We start from the raw sequence: 27,467 nt of genomic DNA on the forward strand, positions 1-27,467 counted from the left end.
TGAGACTTGAACCTACAACCTTCTGAGCTAGAGATGAGAGAGATACCAACTGAGCCACAGTTGGCAGAAAAGTCTCCATGTCAACATTGTGTATCTGCCTTAGACTTGTCTTTCACTTAAAAGTACTTTGCTGCCTATTTTCAAACTGTTCCTGATCCATCATTAACATAAGCTGAATGTCATCACTCTTTATGCCACATCTCATCCACACAATGAATAAACTCAATGACTGTTCAACTTTGAACCTTGATAATGCAAAGACACTAATCTGATTATTGGTAGGCTATTCTACACTGTTCTTTCTACCATTTTTTGTATCTTTTGTATGAGTGTTGTCACTCTTTATGCCATATCTCATCCACACAATGAACTCAAATGACTGTTTGACTTTGAACCTTGATAATGGAAAGACACTAATCTGATCATTGGTAGGCTATTCTACACTGTTCTTTCTACCATTTTTTGTATCTTGTGTTTTGCTTAGAACGACTGATTGTAAAGCTTGACTCAATTCGGCCCTTAACCGCGACAGACGTTGACTTTTAAATAAATAAACCCTTGAATTGAAAAATTGAAATTGGGACCTCGCCATTTGATGTCACTAACCAATAATAGTGCCCCTTACAGTTTAATTGGAAACAGATCCTGCTTGAACTGTAGCAGTGAGATCATTGAACCTCATGTCAATAATGGTTCCACACAGTGTAAGGATTGCCATTTTCACTATCAATATTCAATGGTGCATCTCATCTTTCCAAATCATCAATTTTCTCCCTCCTGTTCCTACCTCCCCCATAGGAAATTGGCAGAACTCTTGGAGAAACTAAGTCAACGGTCAAAGATGGCCTTTCACACTGGCTTCTCTGGGGTGCCACCCGTTTCCAGCTAAAGTTACAGAGAACCACACCAAAGCAGTATCCTATTGTAATGCCTTTATAATGCTTTCTTTTCATTCTTTGGTAGCTGTGAAGCCAGTGTGTTCACCTGCTTGCTCTGAAAATGCAATCTGCAAGGACAACAATACATGCGAGTGTAAGCTGTACTACGACGGCGATGGAAGGACATGTGTGGGTGCGTTAACTTGTCCCTTTTTTGCATTACCAGCAGTGATATGCATGTGTGAAATGTCATGAGTGAACTGCTTTACAATGACCAAGGAAAGGAGCTAACGTAGGGCCAGGAGGAGGCCATTCAGCCCCTCAAAACTATCCGCCATTTAATGAGATCATGGCTGATCTGTTACCCTACTCCTGCGTTTTCCCATATCCCTTAATACCTTTGGTTAGAGCTTTGTTATCCTTGCAAGTTGTTTAATTGTTAAATAATCTTCACAGGCCGCATATAAAGTTCAACTCCATGTCCCACTAAGTTGCATCTCAAACTAATGATAATAATGAGATCTCAGTGTTCTAATTCAGGATTAAGCCACCAAGGAGGCAACAGTGCTAAGAACTGTCCCTCTCCAAATGTAGGTGTTCTAGTGGTATTGTCACTGATCTAGTAATCTGGAGACCTAGGGCAATGCTCTGGGGACCTGGGTTCGAATCCCACCATAGCAGGTGATGAAATTTGAATTCAACTAAAATCTGGAATTAAAAGTCTAATAATGATCATAAAATGTAAAAATCTATCTGGCTAATTAATGCCCTTTAGGGAAGGAAATCTGCCATCCTTACTTGGTCTGGCCTACATGTGACACCAGACCCACAGCAATGTGATTGACTCTTAAATGTCAAGCCACTCAGTTGTATCAAACTGCTTGAAAACCTTAAAGGAATTAAACCAGATGGACCACCCAGTATTGACCTGGTCACTGGAAACAACAATGACAAACCCAGCCCTGTCAACCATGCAAAGTCCTCCTGAGTAACATCTAGGAGCTTGCCCCAAAATTGGGAGAGCTGTCTCACAGACTAGTCAAGCAACAGTCTGACATAATCATACCTTACAAACAACATCCCAGACAACACCATCACCATCCCTGGGTATGTCCTGCCCCACCAGAGGCACAGACCCAGCACAGTGGTATACAGTTGGGAGGGAGTTGCTCTGGGAGTCCTCAACATTGACTCCAGACCTGATGATGTCTCATAGCATCAGGTCAAACATGGGCAAGGAAACCTCCTGCTGATTACCACGTGCCACCCTCCCTCAGCTGATGAATCAATGCTCCTCCATGTTGAACATCACTTGGAGGAAGCACTGAGGTTGGCAAGGGCACAGAATGTACTCTGGGTGGGGGACTTCAATGTCCATCACCCAGAGTGGATCGGTAGCATCACTGCTGACTGAACTGGCTGAGTCCTAAAGGACATAGCTCCTAGACTGGGCCTGTGACAGGTGGTGAGGGAACCAACAAAAGAGAAAAGCATACTTGACCTCATCCTTACCAACTTGTCTGCCGCAGATGCATCTGTCCATGACAGTATTGGTAAGAGTGATCACCACATAGACCTTGTGGAGACGAAGACCCATCTTCACATTGAGGACATCCTCCATCTTGTTGTGTGGCTCTACTACCGTGCTAAATGGGATAGATTTCAAACCGATCTAGCAACTCAAGAGTGGGCAACCATGAGGCGCTGTGGGCCATCAGCAGCAGCAGAATTGTACTCAACCACAATCAGTAATCTCATGGCCTGGCCTATCCCCCACTCTACCATTACCATGAAGCCAAGGGATTAACCTTGGTTCAATGAAGAGGGCATGCCAGGAGCAGCATCAGGCATACCTAACAATGAGGTGTCAACCTGGTGAAGCTACAACAGAGGACTGCTTGCATACCAAACAGCATAAGCAGCAAGTGATAGACAGAGCTAAGCGATTCCACAACCAACCAATGGATCAGATCTAAACTCTGCAGTCCTGCCACATCCAGTCGTGAATGGTGGTGACAATTAAACAACTCACTGGAGGAGGCGGCTCCACAAATATCCCCATCCTCAATGATGGGGGAGCCCAGCACATCAGTGCAAAAGGTAAGGCTGAAGATCTTGCTACAATCATCAGCCAGAAGTGCCAAGTGGATGATCCATCTCGGCCTCCTCCAGAGGTCCCCACATCACAGATGCCAGTCTTCAGCCAATTCAATTCGCCCCACGTGATATCAAGAAATGGCTGAAGACACTGGATACGGCAAAGACTGTGGGCTCTGGCAATAGTACTGAAGACTTGTGCTCCAGAACTTGCCGGGCCACTAGCCAAGCTGTTCCAGTACAGCTACAACATTGGCATCTGCGCAGCTATGTGGAAAATTGCCCAGATATGTCCTGTTCAAAAAAAGCAGGACAAATCCAACCCAGCCAATTACCGCCCATCAGTCTACCCTCAATCATCAGTAAAGTGATGGAAGGAGTCATCAACAGTGCTATCAAGCGGCACTTGCTTAGCCATAAGCTGCTCACTGACGCCTAGTTTGAGTTCCGCCAGGGCCACTCAGCTCCTGACCTCATTACAGCCTTGGTTCAAACATAGACAAAACAGCTGAACTCCCGAGGTGAAGTGAAAGTGACTGCCCTTGACATCAAGGCAACATTTGACTGAGTGTGGCATCAAGGAGCCCTAGCAAAATGGGAATCAGGGGGAAAACTCTCTGCTTGTCATAGCTAGCACAAAGGAAGATGGTTGTGGTTGTTGGTGGTCAATCATCTCAGCTTCAGGACATCATTGCAGGAGTTCCTCAGGGTAGTGTCCTAGGCCCAGGCATTTCCAGCTGCTTCATCAATGACCTTTCTTCCATCATTAGGTCAGAAGTGGGGATGATTGCTGATGATTGCACAATATACAGCACCATTCACAACTCCTCAGCGACTGAAGCAGTCCATGTACAAATGCAGCCAGACCTGGACAATATCCAGGCTTGGGCTGACAAGTGGCAAGTAACATTCATGCCACACAAGTGCCAGGCAATGACCATCTCCAACAAGAGAGAATCTAACCATCACCCCTTGACACTCAATGGCATTACCATCACTGAGTCCCCTACTATCAACATCCTGGGGCTAACCATTGACCAGAAACTGAACTGGATTAGCCATATAAATACTGTGCCTACAAGAGCAAGTCAGAGACTAGGAATCCTGTGGCAAGTGACACCCCAAAGCCTGTCCACAATCTACAAGGCACAAGTCAGGAGTGTGATGGAATTCTTCCCACCTGCCTGGATGAGTGCAGCTCCAACTACACTCAAGAAACTTAACACCATCCAGGACAAAGCAGCCTGCTTGATTGGCGCCCCTTCCACAAACATTCCCCTTCTCTACCACTGACGCACAGTAGCAGCAGTGTGTACCATCTACAAGATACACTGCAGAAACTCAGCAAGGGTCCTTAGACAGCACGTTCCAAATCCACGACTACTACCATCTAGAAGGACAAGGGCAGCAGACACATGGGAACACCACCACCACCCGGAAGTTCCCCTCCGGGCCACTCACCATCCTGACTTGGAAATATATCGCCATTCCTTCACTCTCATTGGGTCAAAATCCTGGAACTCCCTTCCTAACAGCACTGTGGGTGTACCTACACCACATGGACTGCAGCGGCTTAAGAAGGCAGCTCACCACCACCTTCTCAGGGGCAGTTTGGGGTAGTCAATAAATGCTGGCCCAGCCAGTGATGCCCACATCCCAAAGAATGAATGAAGAAAATTATATATGCCTTTTGGAACACTGGGAAGTAATAGGAGAAATGGAGCAGGTCCTATGTAGGAAGTCTTGTGGTGCAGTGGTAGCATCTTTAGGTTCAAGTCCTACTTCAGCTCTTGATGGCTGTAGAAGGTGTGTTCATAATGTGGCCAAGCAGTTTGATTATCAGCCTATGAATCCTCTCAATATGGAGAATTTCCTGGTTGGCCATATTTTTTTCCGTAAAATATTGAAAAGAATGTTACAAAACAATTCAGATTGTCAAAACAGGAAGGTGCAATGATATTCACATTTTCTACATAGATCATGTTTCACTCTGAGTTGCTTCAGACAATAAAAAGAACATTACAAACATTTCAAAATGGCCATTACAGAAAGTGCGATGATATTGAAATTATCTGCATCAGTCATGATGCGCTCTGAGGTGGTTCAACACAATTGCATTTACTATATGCAGTCAAGAACATGCTTACACCATGCTGCAGAAGGCAGTGGCAAATCACTGCAGTAATTTACCAAGTATCACCATGGACCAGGCCAATGGACGTCCATGGTCACCAATGCCCACTTAGGGCATTGTACCTGAAGGAGGGGAGCAGATCCTAGTTTGGTTATTTCTGATGTTGGTGCAGAAGGCCAGCTGTAATGGGGGAGTTATTCTTCAAACTCAACTAGCCTATGACTGCTGACCATGAGAGATGTGCTTATTTTAAAACACAATTACATGTGCAGTAAAATCTGCACTTTTTCCCTCCTCCTGTTTTCTTCGATTTTCCTATGACTTATATAAAACTCCCAGCCCAGTGCAGCCTTTTCTTTTATTTGTTCCTGGGATGTGGTCATCACTGACAAGGATTGCCTAGTCCTTGACTGCCCCCGCCAGCTTTTTGGGCTGAATTTTTTACACTCCCTGCCCCACCCAACTCTGATTGGCTGGCTCACCCCGCAGCCTCTTATTTAATCAGCCTGTGGGCAGGCCTTCCGGCCTCATCGGGGAAGAAGTCCCACCTTCAAGAGCTGCCGGCCAATCAAATGGCTGGCAGCTCTGTGCTCCCAACAGCCCTATCAGGAGCAATGGGGCCACTGCTGGGACTGCAGACACTTCCCAGAGGGAAGCGAGCCATGATAGAGGTCAGACAAAGATGATTCCAGGCCCTCACTAGGGCCAGGCTGGTAGGCCCCTGCAAGGTGGTGAGGGGGGCCTGAGTGGATAGTGTAGGGGGCTGGGAAAGGAAACGTGGTCGGTGGGGTACTTTGAGGGACCTCCAAAGGGCATGTGATGCCTGAAAAGGAGGCCCACCCCTTGCCCAGCCACCAGGTTTCACCTCGGGGGCTGGACACTTGATGCCGGCCTCCCACACTTTCCAGAAGTGGCAGGAGGAGGCCCTTGAGTGGCCATGAGTTGACCACTTAAGGGTCTCAATTGGCCCACGAGCAAGTGGGCATCCCGATGCCTCCCTCCCACAGGTAAAATTGCAGCAGGGGCAGGTGGGAATGAGTAGGCAGCCACTGGCGTGGTACCCAATTTTACCCCCCCCCCGCCCCCCCCAACAACAACCCCCTGACCACCAGGCCCTTGGTTGGGGGTGGGGGGGGGGTGGTGTAAAATTGTGGCCTATGTAGCTGCTGGTGGGTTTTCGACTCAGATCTGCAGCATCTCTCCAGAGGATCCTGCCGTCCCATCCAGGACAAGAGTAGCTGTGCTCCAGTAAGCAGCACTAATAAATCCATCACCACATTCTACCATTCGGTGACACTACCATGCTATTGTCTGAAGGTGCTGGACTGCAAATACCTTTAGATCCGCTTGTCAGGGGAATATTTTACTGCGTATCACTTAAGGGAATATCAAAAAAAAGTCACTGTCGCACTTTGATTTAAACTATTTCTTGTTTTATAATGCAGTTGTCGATCAGTGTGCCCAGAATAATGGGGGCTGTTCAGAATTTGCCAAGTGCTCTCAAAATGGTGTAAGCGTCAGCTGCAACTGTGAAAAAGATTATTCCGGAGACGGCTATACATGTGATCCAATAGACTTATGTGCGGATGGATACAACGGAGGTTGTCATGAGCATGCGATCTGCACAGTGATCGGGGCAGTAAGTACAAATCCACCTCAGTATTGTTCACGGATGAGGTTTAACTGCCATAGCATCAATGTGTTATGTTATGAAGGCCTAGAAGTGAGCGGTAGTTGCTCCAGGGCTATAGTTGGTCACATAACAGACTAGATGTTCCAAGCGCTATGCAATGGTGAATCTAGATCAGGTTGGAGGGGCTGCCGCAGACATACAACTCATCAAGGCTTCTTCAACAGCATCCCCCTAACTCGCAACCTTACCACCTTTTTCTTTCTTAATTCTTTTCATGGGATGTGGATGTCACTGGCAAGGCCAGCATTTATTGCTCACCCTTAATTGCCCTTGAACTGAGTGGCTTGCTAGGTCATTTCAGAAGGCAGTTAAGAGTCAACCACATTGCTGTGGGTGTGGAGTCACATGTAGGCCAGACCGGGTAAGACTGGCAGATTCCTTTCCCTGAAGGACATTAGTGAACCAGACGGGTTTCCACGACAAAACAAAATAGTTTCATGGTCACCATAACTATGTATTCCAGATTTATTAATTGAATTTAAATTCCACCAGCTGCCATGATCAGATTTGAACCCATATCACCAGAGCATTAGCCTGGGCCTCTGGATTGGCAGTCTAGTGACATCACCATTATGTCACCATCTTACCCCTAAAAGAACGAGGCTGGACAAGGGCAGTAGATGCATGGAAACACCATCAAGTTCTCGTCCACGCCAAAGACCATTCCAGCTTGGACATATGTTACCTGTTCCTTCATGTACCTGGATCAAAATCATGGAAACTACCCTCCCCCCCCCACCCCACCCCCACCAACTCCCAGAACCGGAGGTGGGATTATCCCCAACTTTTCAGCCAGTGGGCGGGGCCACTCCCTCCCCCCACCCCCACCCCCCCTTGGAAAAAGTACTGTCCATTAAGACTGTGACCAAATGTTTGGTCAAAGAGGTAAGTTTAAGAATAGTCCTAAAGGGAGACAGAGAAGGCTGAAGGCACAGTCTCCAAGAATGAAGTGAAGGATGTTGTTTTGTGGGGGGGTTTGTGGGGCTGAGGGAGATTCCAGGGTACGGAGGGGCAAAGCCACAAAGGCATTTACCAAGAGGGTGAAGATTTTAAAATCAAGGCAATGGTGACCTGGGAGCCAATGTAGGTCAGCAAGCACTGGTGTGATGGGACTTAGTGCAAGTTAGAACACATGCAGCAAAGTTTTAGATGAGCTTAAATTTATGTAGGGTGGAAGATGGGAGTCCAGCCCAGAGAACACTGGAATAGTCGATTCTGGATGCAGCAAAAGGAAGAATGAGGATTGCGGCAGGAGGGAGCTGAGCTGAGCATTATTTTGGAGGTTGAAGGAGGCAGATGTCACTAACTTTCAACAGGACAGGACCAAATTTTCAATATGGGTTTGTTTAGATGCTCTGTCAATGAAGTCTGATTGCTGTCTTAGTGTGGCCCCATTCAACATAAGATTAGGAAGTCAAAATTCAACCAACACCTGTTTCAATGAAGCCAGAATGGATTCAGCAAGCAGGCTGGTTTTGCATAGAATTACATAAGAACATAAGAAATAGGAGTGTAGGAGTAGATCATACGGCCACTCAAACCTGATCCACTATTCAATATGATCATGGCTGATCTTCTGCATCAACTCCACTTTCCTGTCCACTCCCCATATCCCTTGGTTCGCTGAAAGACCAAAAATCTATTATTCTCAGCCTTGAATACAGATTGAATACATCCCCAACTCTCCATGGTGGAAAATTCCAAAGATTCACAACCCTTTGAGTGAAGAAATTTCTCCTCATCTCAGACCTAAATGATCAGCGCCTCATTCTGAGGCTGTGACCCCGTGTGCTAGACACCCCAGCCAGGGGAAACAACCTCTCAGTGTCAGCCCTGTTAAGTCCCTTCAGAATCTTGTAAGTTTCAATGAGATCGCCTCTTATTCTTCAGAGAGTATGGGCTGAATGGCCTCCTTCTGTGCTGTAACTCCTATGCTGTAAATGTCTATGAGTATAGACTCAGTTAACTCAGCCTCTTATCATAGGATAACCCTCTCACCCCAGGAACCAATCTAGTGAACCTCCGCTGTAGCACCTCCAGTGCTGACATATCCTTCCATAAATATGGAGACCAAAATTGCACACAGTATTCCTGGTGTGGCCTTACCAAAGTCCTATACAATTGTGGCAAGACTTCCTTATTCTGTACTCCAATCCTCTGCAATAAAGGCCAAATGTCATTTGCCTTTAATTTCTTCATGTATCTGCATGTTAACTTTCTGTGTTCCTTGTACGAGCAATGCTCAAATCCCTGCAAACATCAACATGTACAAGTTTCACGCCTCTTAAAAGACGTTCTGTTTTTCTGCTCTTATGGCCAAAGTGAGTAGCCTCACACTTCCCCACATTATACTCCATCTGCCATCTTGTGGCCCACTCACTTCACCTGTTCATATCTCTTTGCAGCCTCCCCGTGTCGTCCTCGAGAATTTACATTGCAGAAAAAGACCCAACTTGTCTATATAGGTGTTTCTGCTCTGTAGGAGCATCCTCCAGCCCTACTTCCTCTAACCCTATCAATAGAACCTTTATTCCTCTCCCCCTCCCCCCCCATCATGTACTTACCTAGCTTCCCCTTAAAAGACATTTTTGCTGCTCAGCTGGAAAGTGAGATTTTTCCTGAACTCTTTATTGGATTTATTAGTGGCTATCTTACATTTACATCAGAGCGGAGCTGGTTTTTTTTTCTACACCTACACAATTAAACCCTATTCATAATCTTAAAGACCTCTATCAGGTCACATTTCAGGCTTCCCTTTTCTAGAGAATAGAGCCCCAGCCTGCTCAATCTTTCCTGATAGTTTGCAAACTCTCAGTTCTGGTATCCACCTTGTAAATCTTTGAATGAGTTCTTTCTGTTAATGTATGTTAAGCACGTGTTTCCAATCGAAACAGGTCAAAAAATGCCTCACGTACACTGTGGTTAATCATTGACTAACCTAGAATCTTTTTGCAACAGAATAAACGAAAATGTACATGCAAAGATAATTATATTGGGGATGGGACTAATTGCACCGTAAAAGAGCTCCTCGTTAATCGATGCCTGCAAGACAATGGAAATTGTCACGCAGATGCCAACTGTGTTGACCTGCATTTTGAGGGTAAGCATTATTCTTGTTTTAAGGGGTGTATTTCTGTTGCATAACAAGAATTGTCATCAGAGTCATGGCCATTTCTACTGTTACACTGAGTTTAGAACCTCATTCGTTGACATTTGACCTAACTGGATTCTTCCGCACAGCTTCAGAAGTGTTGAAAGCAGGAACATATCGACAAAATGTACATCATATCGCGGGGTTTACCCTGCAATGTATTTCGAAACGGCGGGCTGGGTTTTACAGTGCTCCGCATTCCTGGCACCGCCCCCTCCACCCCTTCTCCCTGCCAAAAAGCCGGGGGAGCACACCCTTGATCCCAATGGCTGCGCTGCAGCAATTTAACATTTGGAGGAGCACTAATTGCTTTAAGGCGAGACCTCCTTGTCTATCTCAGTAGAAAGCCCTGCCTTAGAGAGCTGCCAGCCAATCGGATGACCGGCAGATCTGTAGGCCCAGCGGCGCCAGCCAGGAGCGAGTGGCCACTGCTGGGATTACAGGCAGTCCCACCACACCGAGGAGCCCAGGTTAAGTCCTGGGGTCGGGGCCTTAGCGAAGTGGGTGATGGGGGTGGGGAGCATTAAAGGGGGGGGGATATGACCGTGGGGGGAGGGGTTGTCTCCCATGGGCCCAGGGACACCTAAAGGAGCCCCTTACCCCATTCCCTCCCCCACCAGCAGCCCACGCAGCTAAAGCTGCTAGGCTTCCAGCATGATACGGGCCTCCCCCCACCCCAGGTGAAATACTGGCGGGAGCAGGATGAAACCCTCAAGTAGCCATTAATTGGCCACTTAAGGGCCTCAATAGGCCTAAGAACAGGCAGATGCCTCCCCTGCCCCAGACCGTTTGAGGGCAAGCAACTAGGCAGCAGGAAAGCCACCCACTGGATTTTATGTACCCCCCTGCCACTGGTGGGAGAGGGTAAAATTCAGCCCGATTTTCTGATAAGTCTTGCAATGCTGAAGTATTGTGCTGATAATGGAAATGAATACGGGTGATTTCTACAATGGGCAACCAATCCACACCAGCTTTCGCACACAGAATGGTTATAGCACAGAGAGAGAGACCATTTGGCCTGTCGTACATGTGCTGGCTCTCTGAAGGAGCAATTCACCTGGTGCTACTCCCCCGCCTTTTCCCCGTAGCCCTGAACATTCTTCCTTTCCTGATAATGATCCAATTCCCTCAACTGAATCTGCCTCCACCACACTCTCAGGCCGCGCATTCCAGATCCTAACCACTCATTGCATGAAAAGCTTTTTCCTCAAGCCGCCATTGCTCCTTTTGCCAATTACCTTAAATCTGTGCCCTCTGGTTTTCGATCCTTCCACCAATGGGAACAGTTTCTCCCTACCTGCTTTGTCCAGATCCCTCAGTGGTTTTGACTACTCCCATCAAATCTCCTCTCAACCTTCTCCTCCCCAAGGGAGAGGCAGCTTCTCCAAACTATCTATATAACGGAAGTAACTGAACTGTCCACCCAGGCAGTAAATTGAAAGTCCCATCAAATTTGCATAGCTTGATCCAAGAGAAAGGGACAGCCATGTTGAGCTTACTACCCTTATTATAGCTCCTAAATACTGATTATCTTAATGAGCAACAGTTGTGTAACTCCAATTCTATCGATTTATCCTTATATATGTGTGTGTGTGTATAATATATTTTATATATATATGTCTGTGATATATATGTGAAATATATATGTAATATGTAGGGTGTTTATCCTCGTGCTACTTTAAACATTAATAACTTTGGATGCACATGTGTGTAACGTGTAATATGTGTACAATATCTGTGTATAATACATATGTATGATATATATGTATAATATATATGCTTTGCTCATATCAAAGAGTTTGAATTTCTCTGTCAGCGATTCCATTGCTCCTGCTGATGGAAACAGTACTTAGTTTTCAGCTTCCTGAGCGTACACTGCAACATGAGCAACGGTATGAAATGTTTTCCACTTTGCACAAACGCTAAACCTAGAAACGATGTTAATTGGACATCAAGGCCAACACTGGTTCTGAAGTGTAATGGAATGATAACCACGTCAGGTCAGGTCCTGACTCTGGATACATACTGCAAGTGCAACCTCAGTGTGGAACGACCTACGCTAGAGGCTAAACTCACCCTTGATAAATACTTGATGAAACTGCTTTTCTTTTCAGACAAAACAGTGGGGGTGTTCCATCTACGATCTAAGAAGGGACAGTACAAACTCACCTATTCAGAAGCGCAGCAACTATGCAAAGGAGAGGAAGCAGTATTAGCCACGTACAATCAGCTTGCCTATGCTCAACAGGTCTGTTTAGTCTTCGCATGTGTCCTCAAAACTGACCAATGGAATACCATACAGGTATAGGTAGGTAGGTAGGTAATTATCCATAGTCCATGAAGTGACACAGACATCTCTCTCCATTGGAGAGAGAAGGAGACAACTGGCTGTGTAGCTTCAGGGGCACCACCCCACATCAACCGTGGGGCAAGGTAAGAAGACAGGCCGCCATGAACTACCACAGCCAAAACAGGGATTGAGCTCACGCTGTTGGTGTCCACCTGCACCCCACTCTCGCCAACTGAGCTAACCAACTGCCAATAAAGTAGTATATAATTACTTAGAAAAATATCCAATTGCATAGGATGTACAGGACAGAAAGAGGCCATTTGGCCCAACTGGTCCTTGTGGGCCACACAAGCCTCTATCTGCCCCTTCTTCATCTAACCCCATCAGTATATCCTTCTACACATTCTTATCTAGCATCTCCTGAAATCCATCTATACTGTTTCTCTAAACTACACCTTGTGGTTTGTTTTTTTAGATTCATCCACGGGATGGTGGGGTGTCACTGGCTAGGCCAGCATTTATTGCCCATTAGAACTGAACGGCTTGCTAGGTCATTTCAGAGGGCAGTTAAGAGTCAACCACATTGCTGTGGGTCTGGATATGTAGGCCAGACCAAGTAAGGATGGCAAATTTCCTTCCAAAAAGGGGAATTAGTGAACCAGATGGGTTTTTACAACAATCAACACTGGTTTCATGGTCACCCTTAGACTTTTAATTCCAGAGTTTTTTTTTAAACGTTGAATTTAAATTTCAACATCAGCCATGGTGGGATTCAAACCCAGACCCAGGAGCATTACCCTGGGTCTCTGGATTACAGGGCAGGTGACAACATCACTACACCACTGCCTCCCCCTTGATGCTAGTTTTAATGTTATTCCAACAGTAGCGTTACTATAAAATAACTTGCTTGCTAAGAATGCTGTGCATTCGATTGAGCAATCATGAGGAAAGCTGTCCACTTCTGGTTTCAGGCGGGCTACCATCTCTGTTCGGCTGGTTGGCTGGATGGCCAGAGAGTATCTTATCCAACCAGTTACTCCAATCCAAACTGTGGCTCTGGCTATGTGGGAATAGTAGACTATGGCTCCCGATCCAGTGATCTTGAAACATGGGATGTTTTCTGCTACCGAATGAAAGGTAAGAAAGACGTTTCTTTTGCCTCCTCTGCAAGCCTTTTGTTTCAATGATCAAATCTCAAGTGTTGCTCACCTTTCTGCACACAGATGTGAAATGCATGTGCAAGAAAGGTTACGTGGGAAATGGCTACTCGTGTAATGGGAATCTGCTGCAAGTTCTAACAACTATCGACCAGTTTTCTTCCTTTCTTACAGTGAGTAACTGTGTTGCGTTCTTTCAGTAGAATACGATAGAAACTGGGCCGTAACCAGAATTCCCATACCCTGTCTGTCCAAAGACATATAAAAATATATATTTATACAATTTGAGCTTTTTGAGACACAACAAAGCTCTTTTTTTCACCATGCCTCCTCATCAATGCACAGATGCTGTGCTTATGCTCCACATGAGCACCATACTTCATCTAACTCAATCAGTATATCCTTCCAGTTCTTAATTTCCCTCATGCACTTATCGAGCTTCCCCCTTTAATGTGTTCATTACCACCCATGTGGTAGTGAGTTCCACATTCTCACCAATCTCTGGGTATTGAAATTTCTCCCGAATTCCTTATTGGGTTTATTAGTGACTGTCTTATTTTCATGGCCCCTAGTTTTGGACTCCCTCACATGTGGAAAGATTTTCTCATACCTGTTCTATTAAACCCCTTGATAATTTTAAAGATCTCTATTAGGCTCATGTATTGAAACTATAAATATCAGTGCTGTCTACAATTGATATACATAATCTATAATGGACCTGCTCATAGTAAAACATCCCAAGGTGCTTCACATAGGAAAGAACAGACAATAAGCAGGTGCAGAAGAGTTAAAAGGAAGAAAGACTTGCATTTATACAGCACTTTTCACAACTACCGGGCTTCTCCAAGTATTTTACAGCCAATACTTGGTCACTCTCATAATGTGGGAAGTGGAGCAGCCAATTTTGCACACAGCAAGCTCCCACAACAGCAATGTGATAAAGATAATTATCATGATAAACGTGAAAATAATAACCAAATAATCTGTTTTTATGATGTTGATTGAGGGATAATTCTTGACCAGGACACCAAGGATAACTCCCATGCTCTTCTTCAATCCAAGCAGGCAGGTGGGGCCTCGGCTGAGCATCTCATCCAAAAGATAGCGCATCCAATAGTGCAGCACACCCTCGGTACTGCAGAACTGAGTGCTGTCCTAGAGTGTCAGAGTTGATTTTTGTGCTCAAGTTCTGGAGTGGGACTTGAACCCAAAACCTTATGGCTCCAAGATGAGAGCACTACCAATTGAGGCACATCTGACCCTTAGGCTAGGAGACAGTACAGTTAGGAGAGGTAGAAAAGATTTACATCTTTATAGTCCTTCAGGATGTCCCACTGCACTTTGCAGCCAATGATCTACGTTTCCCTAAGTTACAACATGGACAAACTTTTCCAAAGCGCTTCATTGGCTATAATGCATTTTGATGTATCCTGTGGTTGTGAAAGGTGCTACATAAATGCAAACTCTTTCTTTGATTTGTTGAAGTACAGTCACTGTTGTTATGTAGGCAAACCCAACAGCTAACTTGCAGACACCAGGGACTTACAAACAGTGTGAAAAATTGATCTTCCAAAAAGGCATTAGACGTTTATTCCAAAACAAAAAAATTCCACAACTATGACACAAGAGCCGTGAGAATGATTGAATAGCTATTTCAAAGGGCCAGTGTGGACAAGATGGGCTGAGTGACCTCTTTCTGTGATCTACCAAACGTTAAGAGATCTAATTGTGATAGCAAGAAATATTGTCGGTACCAAATATACAACTGTAGAATCCTTTGTTTAAGTTTTGTGCTTTCAGCTTTTGATCATCATCAAAAAGCAAATTACCTACCAGCATTGTGCAATATCCAAATATATTATTAAATTTATATTGTTTTCTCCTCCTTGGCGACCGGTATTAACTATAACTGAAGGAATCGAAGCAATTGAGGTCTTCGATAACCATTAGCAATTGTGTTGCCGTTGTGGGCTATTGCTGAACACATGGCTTTGGTTGTACAAGAGATTTCTAAAGTTGATACGATGAAGACTGGAAGCTGTGGCTGAAGTACAGTTTTATTATTTCTAGCAACTTCTCAATTATTCGAACACCACGTTCAATGGCAGAAGGTTTGTGGAAGTTCTGACTGATCTGTCGGTGAAAGGCATGCTGTTTGTTCCAGTGAACTCTGGGTTCCATGAAAATGTGGTAAGTGTTCAAAGTGTTTTTATAACCAGCTATAATGAAGTGATATGTGCCTACTTGAGGATTAAGGAGAATCTGTATTCTTTAACCACTCATTCATATAGATTGCTACAGATTTGATTTGAGAACTAAGGTTTTGGATTTACAGTTACAGTCCCAAACATTTAAAACTTGCGGGCCTTATATTGGCTAAAAGCAATGATCAATATTAGTTTGTATTAATGTCAATTTCAATGTTGCCGGCTATGGCGTTCCATAAGTGTTCCATTTATTTTGGGCTAAAGAAGGCTATACTTACGCACTCATTCGCTTCTGGCGCCCTGTATACAAGAACAAACATACTTGAACAAGTGACAGAGACAGTGCATGTCGATTAGGAAGATGCAATGCATTAAGACACTTTGACTGGAAATGGGGAAGAGCCCCTGGAGGAACTACCATAAGCAGCTGTGTTTAGCCATTTACGCTGTTTCCCTAAGAATTCCCCATATTTCCCAAGGGAGAAAAACATCAGAAATTCCAGGTATTTGTCCCACTCCGACCTAAGCACAAATCCAGACTTGATGGGATGAAAAACACTACTTCGCTGACTAAAACCTGATTGTCTTTGGTGGATCACAGCCCATTTAAGAGGGGATGGAAGTCTGCAGCTCAGAACTGCCCAACATCTGACACTATTTGCCCAAAGAATTGCTTGTTTCCGATCCATATCAATACCATTAGACTCAATGGAGCAACTCATTCCACAGCAGCTGTAGTGAAGGTGCTGGAACAATGGGAGGTTGTCAAAGTAGTTTCTCATACAAAACAAGAGCTTTAAAATGGCCAATTTAGCTTTTTGCCCAATTAGAGAAGGTGAACTACCTTATATTGAAATTATTCTGTCCTCTCCCCCTCTCCATAATGTTTATTACATCCTTTAATCATGGTGTGGGGACTAATTAATGAAAAGAAAAATATAATCCAAGCTATTAACATTGTAACTCCAAAAAGAACAAATAATAAGAATGTAGGAAGAGGAAAACACTCATTTAGCTATCCATTGTGTTTCACAATCAGGTCAATTTAATTTGAATTTAAAAATGGAAATATCTCAGTTCTCCCTTCAGACACATTTTTCAACATGTTATTTTTGGTCTACAGTTTCACTTTTTGATTAAAAAACTCCTTTCTCACTCTTTTATGTCTTGGGTAAATGAGTTCCTTGGTCAACTAACTGCACGCCTTCCAATGTTCTCTTCAGTTGCTGCTTGCAATCAATAACAGGGAGAGACTGATGTAAGAATAAACATTGATGGTTTATTGAGACATAGGGCAGAGCACCAGATCATACGCGCTCACTCAGAAACCTCCAGAATAGACTTCCCGTTCCCAGTTGCCCGCGCTGTACAGTGATTTGTCAGTGCTGATCAGTACACTTGCATTCTCTTAAAGGGACAGGGTACTTCACTTTACCACACACTCCTTAGTTCTTCTCGGTAAGGATATCAATCAGTTTTTTTTGGGACACGTGTGCTTGGCTGAGCTGCCAGAGCTCTTAGCGCAGGGTCAGAAATTAATGGAAACAGAAAACACGGGAAATGTTCAACAGGCTGAGCAGCATCTGCAGAGAGAGACAGAGTTAATGTTTCAGGTTAATTACCTTACATCAGAAAGGTCTGTTAATTTCTAATGAAGGTCATCAACCTGAAACGAACATACAAACACATGGACATACATATGAACTAGGAGCAGGAGTAGGCCACTCAACCCCTTCAGCCTGCTCCGCCATTCAATAGAATCATGGCTGATCTGATTGTAGCCGCCGCTCTACAATCCTGTAAACCCCTGGTACCCCTTCTTTATCAAAAATCTATCTAGCTCTGCCTTGAAAACATTCAAAGACTCTGCTTCCATTGCCTTTTGAGGAAAAGAATTTGAGAGAAAAGAATTCTCCTTATCTCTGTCTTAAATGAGAAACCCCTTATTTTTAAACAGTGACCCTAGTTCTAGATTGTCCCACAAGAGGAAACATCCTCTTTACATCCACCCTGTTAAAACCCCTCAGGAAACCCCTCAAGTTTCAATCAGGTTGCCTCTTACACTTCTAAACTCCAGTGGATACAGGCCTAACATGTCCAACTGCTTCTAATGCATTTACATCCTTCCTTAAATAAGGAGACCAGTACTGTACACAGTACTCTGGATGTGGTCCCACCAGTGTCCCATATAACTGAAGTATAAACTCCCTACTTTTGTAATCAATTCCCCCCCCACCCCATAATAAATGATAACACTCTATTAGCTTCCCTAATTACTTGCTGTACCTGCATGCTATCCTTTTGTGATTCATGCACCAGGACACCTAGATCAACAACTCTTTCATTTCAGATTTCCAGCATCTGCAGTATTTTGCTTTTGCTTCAGAAGTTATGCAGTTTGTTTTCTGCTCTGAGACTTGAACACCTAACCTAAGGTGGCTTTTCGTTTTGGCACTGGGGGAATGCTGCACCATCAGAGGTGCCTCCTTTAGAATGCGTTGTTAAACCAAGGCCTCATCTGCTGGTCTTAGTGATCCAGGTGGAAGGTTGAAGAAGACCAGTTGTCCTGCTCCAACATTCCTCCTTCAACCATCACCGAAAAAAAGCAAACTGAATGTTTATTCACCAGCTTTACTGTCTCTGAGACCCGGCTGTTTGCAAAGTTGGTGCCCTAATGTAATGGTTCAGAAGTATTTAATTGATTGTGAGGACTTTGGGGCAGTCTGAGGATGTCATGAGATCCTACACAAATTCAAATTCTTCTTTGTCTTCTTTCCGTTCCTTTGGGAAGTTAAGTTTTTTTTTGGATAGTTCACAGTGACATTGTGGATGTTGAATTGTTGTGTATTCACAACAGTGGTAGCGGGCCTGATGCACACGGAGAAGGCGTGCTTTGCTTTTGTTAGCTCCAGCAGCCTCTTCTGTATCCGATGGACTTCATGAAACATTCATTAGAGTCACAGGCTGGGATTTTCCTGCCTAGGCATGGCAATTCCCGCTGTAGCAGATACAGCGGGCCGTTAAAACTGCCATGACTTCAGCGAGACAGGAAGATCCTGCCGGCAGGAGGGGCTGGAAATTCCCAGCCTTAGAGTCATTATGGCACTGGAGGAGGCCATTCAGCCCATTGAGTCCATGCCAGAGCACTGCAGGCAGGAGCTGTTTCTGAAGTCAAGCACGTGGCAATTTTTTTCCAGTAGTGACTCTGTTCCCGCATGCATCCTGTTCTTTTGTTAGAACGTTGCCTCGTTCCAGATGATCTATCACTGTTTAGTACAAAGACCGCAAGCCATTTGCTGTTACACCAACTACAAGGAAGAGTACTAAATAATTATATATGCCTGTTAACTGCTCTGAGGTGAGAGTTGTTAGAATCTGTTCTCCTACTGCGGAAAAAGAAAATGTTCTCTAGCAATGTTCCCTCTAATTTCCCTCCACTATGAACAGCCCGTTCGCACTGAGTGGTCCCTTTAAGATTGACGCACAACCGCACATGCGCTCATCTTAAAGGGACACCTTCTTGTGCACAATCTGCTTGCCCTCCGTACAGTGAGTTCTGGACTGTGTGTGGCTCGGCATCCATGGAGCCTATAGGGAACTTTGGTCTCTAGGCCCCACCCTTTTTCCCTGCAATGTACTGTTGCTAGCAGCACTGTTGACTCTTTCATGATTCATTATTACACTGGAGTATCTTAAGAGTGGGCCCTGGACCCTTGACCTTTTCTTTCAATTCATTCAGGATGTTGGTGTTGCTGTCATGGTCAACACTCATTGCCCACCCCTAATTGCCCTCGAGAAAGTAGTGCTGAGTTGCCTTCTTGAATACGATTGAGTGGCTTTGCTAAGCTATTTAGAGGGCTGTTAACAATCAACTACATTGCTGTAGGTCTGGAGTCACACTAGACCGGACTGAAAAAGGATGGCAGATTTCCTTCCCTGAAGGTTTTTACTGAGAGTAGCTTTATATTCCAGATGGATTTCATCTTCACCAGCTGCACATGATAGGATTCGAACTCATGGCTCCTGTTTATTCATCCAGCCTGGATTATTATTACAATAACATAACCACTATGCTGCCATACCCATTCTATCTCATGGAGCTGTGGGGGCACGGTGCTGATGGGGGTGGCGGATGACTGTATTACCAAATGAACCAAGCTGACATATCACTGGCAGTCATAACAAGATATTAGTTTATCATTGATCAATACAATTTGCAACTGAGAGAATGCTAATGCATTTCATGTCTCTGCATTAGACACATTCAAAATGGCTGCCCCCTATTAGGAGAAGCCGGAGAAGATATCAACGTGCCAATGCCTATTAATCTTTTAAAGTATTAGAACCTTATTCCTGTTAGTACAAGCACTGAGTTCAATTTACTTGATTCACATTTTAACAGCTTTTTTTAATTCTAAGTACTTGATTGAAGTTACATAATATTTTAAGGATATTTTAATGGAAAAATAGCTTGATATCAACAGGGGTAGATTGTATTATTGTTGTACTGTTCAACAGTGATTTCCAAACTATATTGTTTCATGTGCACGTTATGATACGGCAGGTGGTAATTGCCAAGCTGACCAAATCCCAAAGGGAAACTTGGCCAAGCTATCACAATGATTTTCAATTTGTATTTTATTACAGGAAGATATGTGCACAGAAGTCAGAAGTAAAGATTCCACTACCACATTTGGAGATTTTAAATATTAAGCTAAACCTTTATTAACAAAAGGCAAGAAAACTTAAACACACAAGATTACAGTTACACAAGTAAATTTAGTCTTATAACATTTCCCAAGAGATTCCTACTTAGCTAGACTCCCAAATAAGCACCCTTTTCCAGGCAACAGTCCAAATAGATTCTTAATCTATAAAAGATTCAGTAGTATTACTGAAAGGCACCCACTGTTGCTATAAGGGAGGCATTTCACAGGGCTTCCCTCTCCCTCTCACTCGACAATGGAAATCCAAGGCTTGTAACAAAACCTTGCTTTCTGAAGCACTTCTCTGGGTGGCTAGGGGCTGCTTGTCATAGGTTTGTCTTCGCACAGCCCACCTTTCAAGGTTTCACATGGCCACTTGCCTCATACAGCTTTCACTCTTGCCTTAAAGATATTTTCTCCCCTTTTATCTCTAAACCCATTGTTCTAAACTTTCTTTGGAAGTTACCTTTCCCAGGATATAAAAACCTTTCATGTTGTCTTTATGGCCAGCACTTTCGGGAAGAATGAACTTAATAACTTTGTCTTATTTATTTACGATTTTTGCCAGTTGTAAAACTTCCTTTTATGCCTCTTTGAAATTAAACAGCTAACAATTCACTCCTCGTTTATCTCCCCAAGGCAAATTCCATTCAAACTGTATCTATTGGGAGCTCATCTTAGCTTACCCATCTCTATTTCAAAATGCCTGCGTTTACGCATAACCCCTTTGACAATTTAAACCTTGAAGTCTGACTGTCTCCAGTTTAATTAAATTAGTCATGAACACACACCACACACACACACACACACACACACACACACACATCCCCCACAAGCCTGCTTCAGTATCCCACAGTAATATTAGGAAAAACGATATTCTCTTTACACACGTGTATGCATGTATATCCAGAAGGCCGCATCACTCACTACTGCACTGTAGTCTGTGTACCAAGCACATGTATCATTCCGCCACGCATGTAGGCTGGAATTTTCTAGCCCTTCACGCTGACAGGATCTTCCAGCCCTGCCATGGGGGAACCCACCACTGAGAGTGTGGGGGGGGGTGGCGGGGTTGGGGGCTGGAAAATTTCAACCCTAGAGTGAGAAAAGAGACACAATGCAAGCTCCAGTACCTGTGCCAAAATATGTGATGACTTCGGTCTTCTGGGAACCACAAGATATAACAGACTGTATCATTGAGCTGGTGGGAAACTATGAGAAGCTATAGTTTTCCATCCATTGTCTGTGATACCCAGCAGTTCACGTCTCCAAGAAACCTAACCAGAATTCCTAATGGATTTTCTATTGTGTATATACTGGTCACCAGAGACCTCCGTTTTCTCAAAACTTCCACGGAAGTTGCTGCTCTTGTTGACTCATACTTCCCCACTTTTTAAGATAATTTATTCTTTGGGCATGGTCATCGCTGGCTAGTCCTGCTTTTATTGCCAGTCCCAAGATACCCAATGAGCGGTTTGGTACAACTGAGTGGCTTGCTTTGCCACTTTAGAGGACAGATAAGAGTCAACCATGTTGGTATGGGACTGGAGTCACACGTAGGTAAAGCTGGGTATGGACAACAGGTTTCCTTCCCTGAAGGGATATTAGTGAACCAATCGTGCTTTTATAACAATTCCACAGCTTCACAGTCACTTTTTACTAACACCAATATTAATTACCAGAATTTATTCTAAATGATTTCGAATTCTCAAACTGCCTTTGGTGGGATTTGAACTGACTGATTCTTAGTAACTGATTATTAACATACTGGCATTACCATTGTCACATTTGCCACATCATATGAGAGGGAATCCAAATATGGACATGTTGACTAAACACTAACGAGCGTTGTTTTTATTCACAGACATTGTCTGGACGGGACATCGAATACCATTTTTCTAATCACAGTAGCTTCTTATACCACAAAATGGACAATGGAACCCTCGTCCTGAGCAAGATCGGTCATACCCTGCTCATAACGGTGGCGAAAAATACCTACCCTCCAAGTCCAGAGTTCAATCAGCAGATTGGAAAGCTGGTGAATGACCGACCAATTGTTGCCTGGGACATAATTGCATCAAATGGCATCATTCATGCTATAGACAAGCCTTTACAAGCACCTCCTGAACCGGTAAGCTCGTGCACAATTTAGTAACGTTACAACCTAAATAAGGAAAGCATTTCATGTACAGTTAGAATTTTAGGGGGTTGTTTTTTTGTATTCATTCATGGGATGCGGGTGTCACTAGCAAGGCTGGCACTACATCGCCTATTCCCTGTTTTCCTAGAGAGGGTAGTAGTGAAACCCCTTCTTGAATTGCTGCGGTGTATGTGGTGAAGGTGCGCGAAGTTAGGTAAGGAGTTCCAGGGTTTTGGCCTAGCAATAGTGAAGGAACAGTGATATATGCCCAAGTCAGGATAATGGGTCACTTCAAGGGGAACTTGGAGGTGGTGGTAAAAGCAAAAAACTGCGGATGCTGGAAATCCAAAACAAAAATAAAAATACCTGGAAAAACTGAGCAGGTCTGGCAGCATCTGCAGAGAGGAACACAGTTAACGTTTTGAGTCCGTATGACTCTTCTGCTGTATTTTTATTTTTGTTTTGGAGGTGGTGGTGTTCTCCTGCACCTGCTGCCCTTGTCCTTCTAGGTAGTAGAGGCCATTGGTTTGGAAGATGCTGCCAAAGATGCATTATCAAATCACTGTGCTTACTTGTGTGCCGCTTTGCAGTTGAATGAATGCTGTTAGCACACAAGGAGTCAGGTATACCAAGGCTGTCCAAGCTACACCTATGGATCACTCATGCCCCTCAAGCCCCTGCCTGCCCCCCACCCTCTCACCACCACCAAGCACTTGGGCCTCCCCTTGCCTCCTCTCTCTGAGACCTCGGACTTCCCTGTGTCCTTGCGCTCTGGCACTTTGACTCTGGGGACTGCTTGTAGTCCCAGGCCTGGCCACCACTCCCAGTGGCAAGGCTGGGATTGGAGAGCTACCGGCCAATCAGATTGTCTGGCAGCTCTCTGAGATAGGACTTCCGCCCAAGTGAGGGGAAGAAGGCCCATCTTCAGCCAATTAACAGTCCACACAGTGTTAAATGGCTGCGGGGCATCCCAGATCGGATTGCGGGATGTGTCCTCCAGAGACGGGACAGGGAAACTTCTGCCCATAGAGTCATACAGTCATTATGGCCCAGACGGAGGCCATTCAGCCTATTCAGTCCCTGCTAGCTCTCCATAGAGCAATCCAGTCAGGGCCATTCCCCCATTCTTTCGCTGCAGCCCTGCAAGTTTATTGCCCTCAAGTGTCCATCCACTTTCCTTTTGAAATCATTGATCATCTCTGTTTCCACCACTGTTGTAGACAGCGAGTTCCAGGTCATTACCACTTGTTGCATAAAAAGGTTCTTCAGCTCATCCCCCTACATTTCTTGCCCAAAACATTAAATCTGTGTTTCCTAGTCTTTGTACCATCAATAATTGGGAACATCTTTCTTTGTCTGCCTGTCATAATCTTGTACACCTCTATCAAATCTCCCCTCAACCTCTTTTGCAGAACAACCCCAGCTTCTCCAACCTAACCTTGTAGCTAAAATCCCCTATCCCTGGGACCATTCTGATAAACCTCCTCCGCACCACTCTCAAGGACCCTCATACCCATTCTAAAGTTTGTGACCAGAACTGGACACAACACTCTAGTTGTGACCTAATCAGAGCTTTATAAAGGTTCAGCAAAATCTCCCTCTTTTTATACTCAATACTTCTATTTATGAAGCCCAAGATCCCATATACTGACTGGGATGATTTCCTGCACATAACTTACACTATCTTCCACCCACTGTATTTTGCTGGAGAAATAATCCTACTCTTATTGGTAGACTTTGCTAAAGTTTTGGGAATGGGATTACTGGACAGTCATGAATGTTTTAGGCAACAAAAGCTGTTGAAACCAGGCTGGCATATGAATAACAAACATTGCTGAGAGCTGGACTTTAAATTCAGAGTGACGAGAAATAATCCTGCTCTTAACGGGAGAGTTTGCTATAGTTTCGGCCATGAGTTCAGAGGCTTTGATTTTTAAACTACAAGCCCCAACATCCAACTCATTGGCTGACCGCAGTGCCAATAATCACTCCATATTTCTTATTTGTTGACCTGTTTGAATAACGTGAGTGTGATGAAGTGCAAGTTCTTGCCTTCTTGGTTGCTAAGTCCTTAATTAGAACATCAAGCACAAGTCAACATTTACTGTGGTAATACCCACAAATTAATGGGAACATGGATTTAAACTTTGTATATGTGGTCTCATGGTTCATACCTGAGGGGCCAACAAAGGTGAGGAGCTTTAAGACTGAGTTATACAAATAAAAGCTTATTTCTTTGAAGTTACAGTTGCAGTTGAACAAGTCCTTCAGCTTTCTCGAGACTGATCTGCGCTCCGGCAACAGGAAGTGCAAAATAATAAGGGAGTCACTTACACAAAGAGTGTTCATTTTTCCTGACCTGCACCTACACTTCTCACTCCCTACCCACCGTGCCCCCATTACCAGCCCATTTGAAAACTCCCAGTGTCAGTCAGTGCTGGGACTCAAACTGCGTTGTCAATGTTGAGCATTGTAGTCACTTATAGAATGTGGAACCCATTTTCATCATGTCACCATTGGCGGCTGTGCCTTCAGCTGCCTGAGCACTCCTGTCCCTAAACCTTTCCGCTCTCGCTGCCCCTTCAGGTGGCTCCTTTACAAACCTCCCCCTTTGACCAATCTCTCGGTCATCTGTCCTAATATCTCCATGTGAGGCTCAAAGTCAAATTGCCGCTGCGGTGAATCACAGAATCACAGAACTTTAATGGCACAGAAGGAGCCCATTCGGCCCATCTTGTTTGCGCCGGCTCCCCAAGTGAGCATTATGACCTCGTGCCATTGTCCTGCCTTTTCCCCGTATCCCTGCACATTGTTTCTATTCAAATAGGTTTCTATTCAAATAATCATCCAATGCCCTCTTGAATGCCTCAATTGAACCTGCCTCCACCACACTTCCAGGCAGTGCATTCCGGACCCGAACCACGCATTGTGTGAAAAAGTTTCACCCCAGGACAATTTTACTATGTTTAAGTAGCTTTACAAATCCAAGTTATTGCTATTATTGACCCTCTATGAAAGCCTAACTCCTTTTTGTCTATCTTCTACTAGGTTAAACCTCTTGCTGTTCACACTGGAGCAGGGGTAGGGATTTTCTTTGCCTCTACCCTGGTAATAGCTGCTTTGGTCGTAGCTGTATATTATTACTACAACCACAGAAGAGGACCCTTCAGCTTCCAGTATTTCAAGGTAACTCATCAACCATTTGAAGGCCCTGGAATTGATGCCCCTTACCCCCTTGGTTCATATAATTCTTTCATGGGGATATGGGCGCAGCTGGCAAGGCCAGCATTTGTTGCCCATCCCTATTTGCCCCCAAGAGTATTTAAGAATCAACCACACTGCTGTAGGTCTGGAGTCAGATGTAGGCCAGACCAGGTAAGAATGGCAGATTTCCTTCCCTAAAGTACAAATAGTGGACCAGATGGAAGTTAGGAGTAGGAGCAGGCCATTCGGCCCCTCGATCCTGCTCCGCCATTTAACTAGATCATGGTTGATCTTCCACCTCAACGCCAAGTCTCCACACCATCCCCATATCCTTTGATGTCATTGGTATCTCTCATTCTTCTAAACACTGGAGAATACAGGCCCAGTCTCCTCAATCTCTCCTCATAGGACAGTCCTGCCATCCCAGATGGTTTACCCACAATCAATGATGGTTTCACGATCACCAATTCCAGATTTGTTTTAATTCATTGAATTTGTCAATCAATTGAGTTTAAATTCCACTAGCTGCCATGGTGAAGCTGTGTCCCCAGGGCATTAGCCTGAGCTTCCGCTACCATTATGCCACCGTCTCGCCAAACCTATCATATCACCAAGATAAAAGCAAAATACTGCGGATGCTGGAAACCTGAGATAAAAACAGAAAATGCTGGAAACACTCAGCAGGTCTGGCAGCGTCTGTGGAGAGAGGAACAGCGTTAACGTTTCGAGTCCGTGTGACTCTTCTTTCAGCTCTGACCTGCTGGGTTTTTCCAGCATTTTCTGTTTCTATCTCATCACCGCGTTGCTACAATCCATTTTTTAAATACTCTAATCAACTTGTACCTCGATTTTAATTGCACCCCAACATCCAAATAGAAAGTGAATGGCAGGCGCTCATTTCAAAGCAAATAGCAGCGCCTGGCCACACATCTGGGGGCTTCACCTGCCAGTGAGCAAGGGCTGGAGAATCAGGGCTACGGTATCGCTGCCTTGCACCCGTACACCGATTCCCCACTGGAAGTGCAAGAAGACAGAATGACCTCTGTCGGCTAAATAACAGAGCTGGGAACCCCTGAAACACAAATTTCATTCCGCACAAAAATTGCTGGACCGGAAATTCCCACCTGAAGCCAAGGAACCTTCGGCTGGTCTGTCAAATTTGCCGTCCCGCCCGCGATGATCTCTCCCCCCGCACCCCCTGCCAGCGGGACCAGAAAATCCAGGCCCAATGTCCACCTGGTTTGCTCCGTACCTTCCTGGTAGTCATGGTGATAATGGCCAATTATACCAATCGATCCCTATCAATGAGACTGACCAGAGCCAAACATGAGTCACACCCCAATTGCGGGAGGGCTTTGCCCACACCTCCAAAGTTATCTTTGTCCTCGCTGGGCCTCAAATTCTTGCCATACTGTATAAAACGAGAGAACTCTTATCCAATTTGCATTTGATTAATCAACAGTAACTCCTTCCACCTTCTCCCAAGGGAGTCTGCTCCTTAGATTGGCCACTGAAATATTGTTTCCACCAAATAGTTTTGAACTTACTCAAGCCTGATTCTGCTGTTCTTGACAACAGCTTTGTTATAAATGCAAATAAACTCTGTTTTTAAAAAAAATAGTTAGTCAATGTTATTCCAACAGTCCCATGATCAACCTCCCTCCATAAGATAGACTGCCCTGAAACATAACGTCATTTAAAAACTAGTTCCCTATGACCAACCTTCCTTCCTTCCTTCCAAAAGCAAAAAGACACCGGAAGTCCAAACTGAAAATAGAACATTGTGGAAATATTCAGCAGGTCTGGCAGT

General features: G+C 44.5%; 1 protein-coding gene across 1 annotated transcript in view; it reads left to right on the plus strand.

Moving 5' to 3' along the window:
* Positions 1-27,467, plus strand: part of stab2 (stabilin 2) — a 173,861-nt gene that overhangs the window by 141,631 nt on the left and 4,763 nt on the right. Inside the window, exons 58-66 of the mRNA XM_078567771.1 lie at positions 964-1,071; positions 6,555-6,748; positions 9,761-9,902; positions 12,068-12,201; positions 13,215-13,380; positions 13,467-13,573; positions 15,471-15,590; positions 22,178-22,444; positions 25,502-25,639. Coding sequence (XP_078423897.1) covers positions 964-1,071; positions 6,555-6,748; positions 9,761-9,902; positions 12,068-12,201; positions 13,215-13,380; positions 13,467-13,573; positions 15,471-15,590; positions 22,178-22,444; positions 25,502-25,639 — 1,376 coding nt within the window. The remainder of the gene's footprint in view (positions 1-963; positions 1,072-6,554; positions 6,749-9,760; positions 9,903-12,067; positions 12,202-13,214; positions 13,381-13,466; positions 13,574-15,470; positions 15,591-22,177; positions 22,445-25,501; positions 25,640-27,467) is intronic.

This window comes from Cetorhinus maximus, chromosome 22, assembly GCF_964194155.1.
Source record: "Cetorhinus maximus chromosome 22, sCetMax3.hap1.1, whole genome shotgun sequence".
Taxonomy (NCBI): domain Eukaryota; kingdom Metazoa; phylum Chordata; class Chondrichthyes; order Lamniformes; family Cetorhinidae; genus Cetorhinus; species Cetorhinus maximus.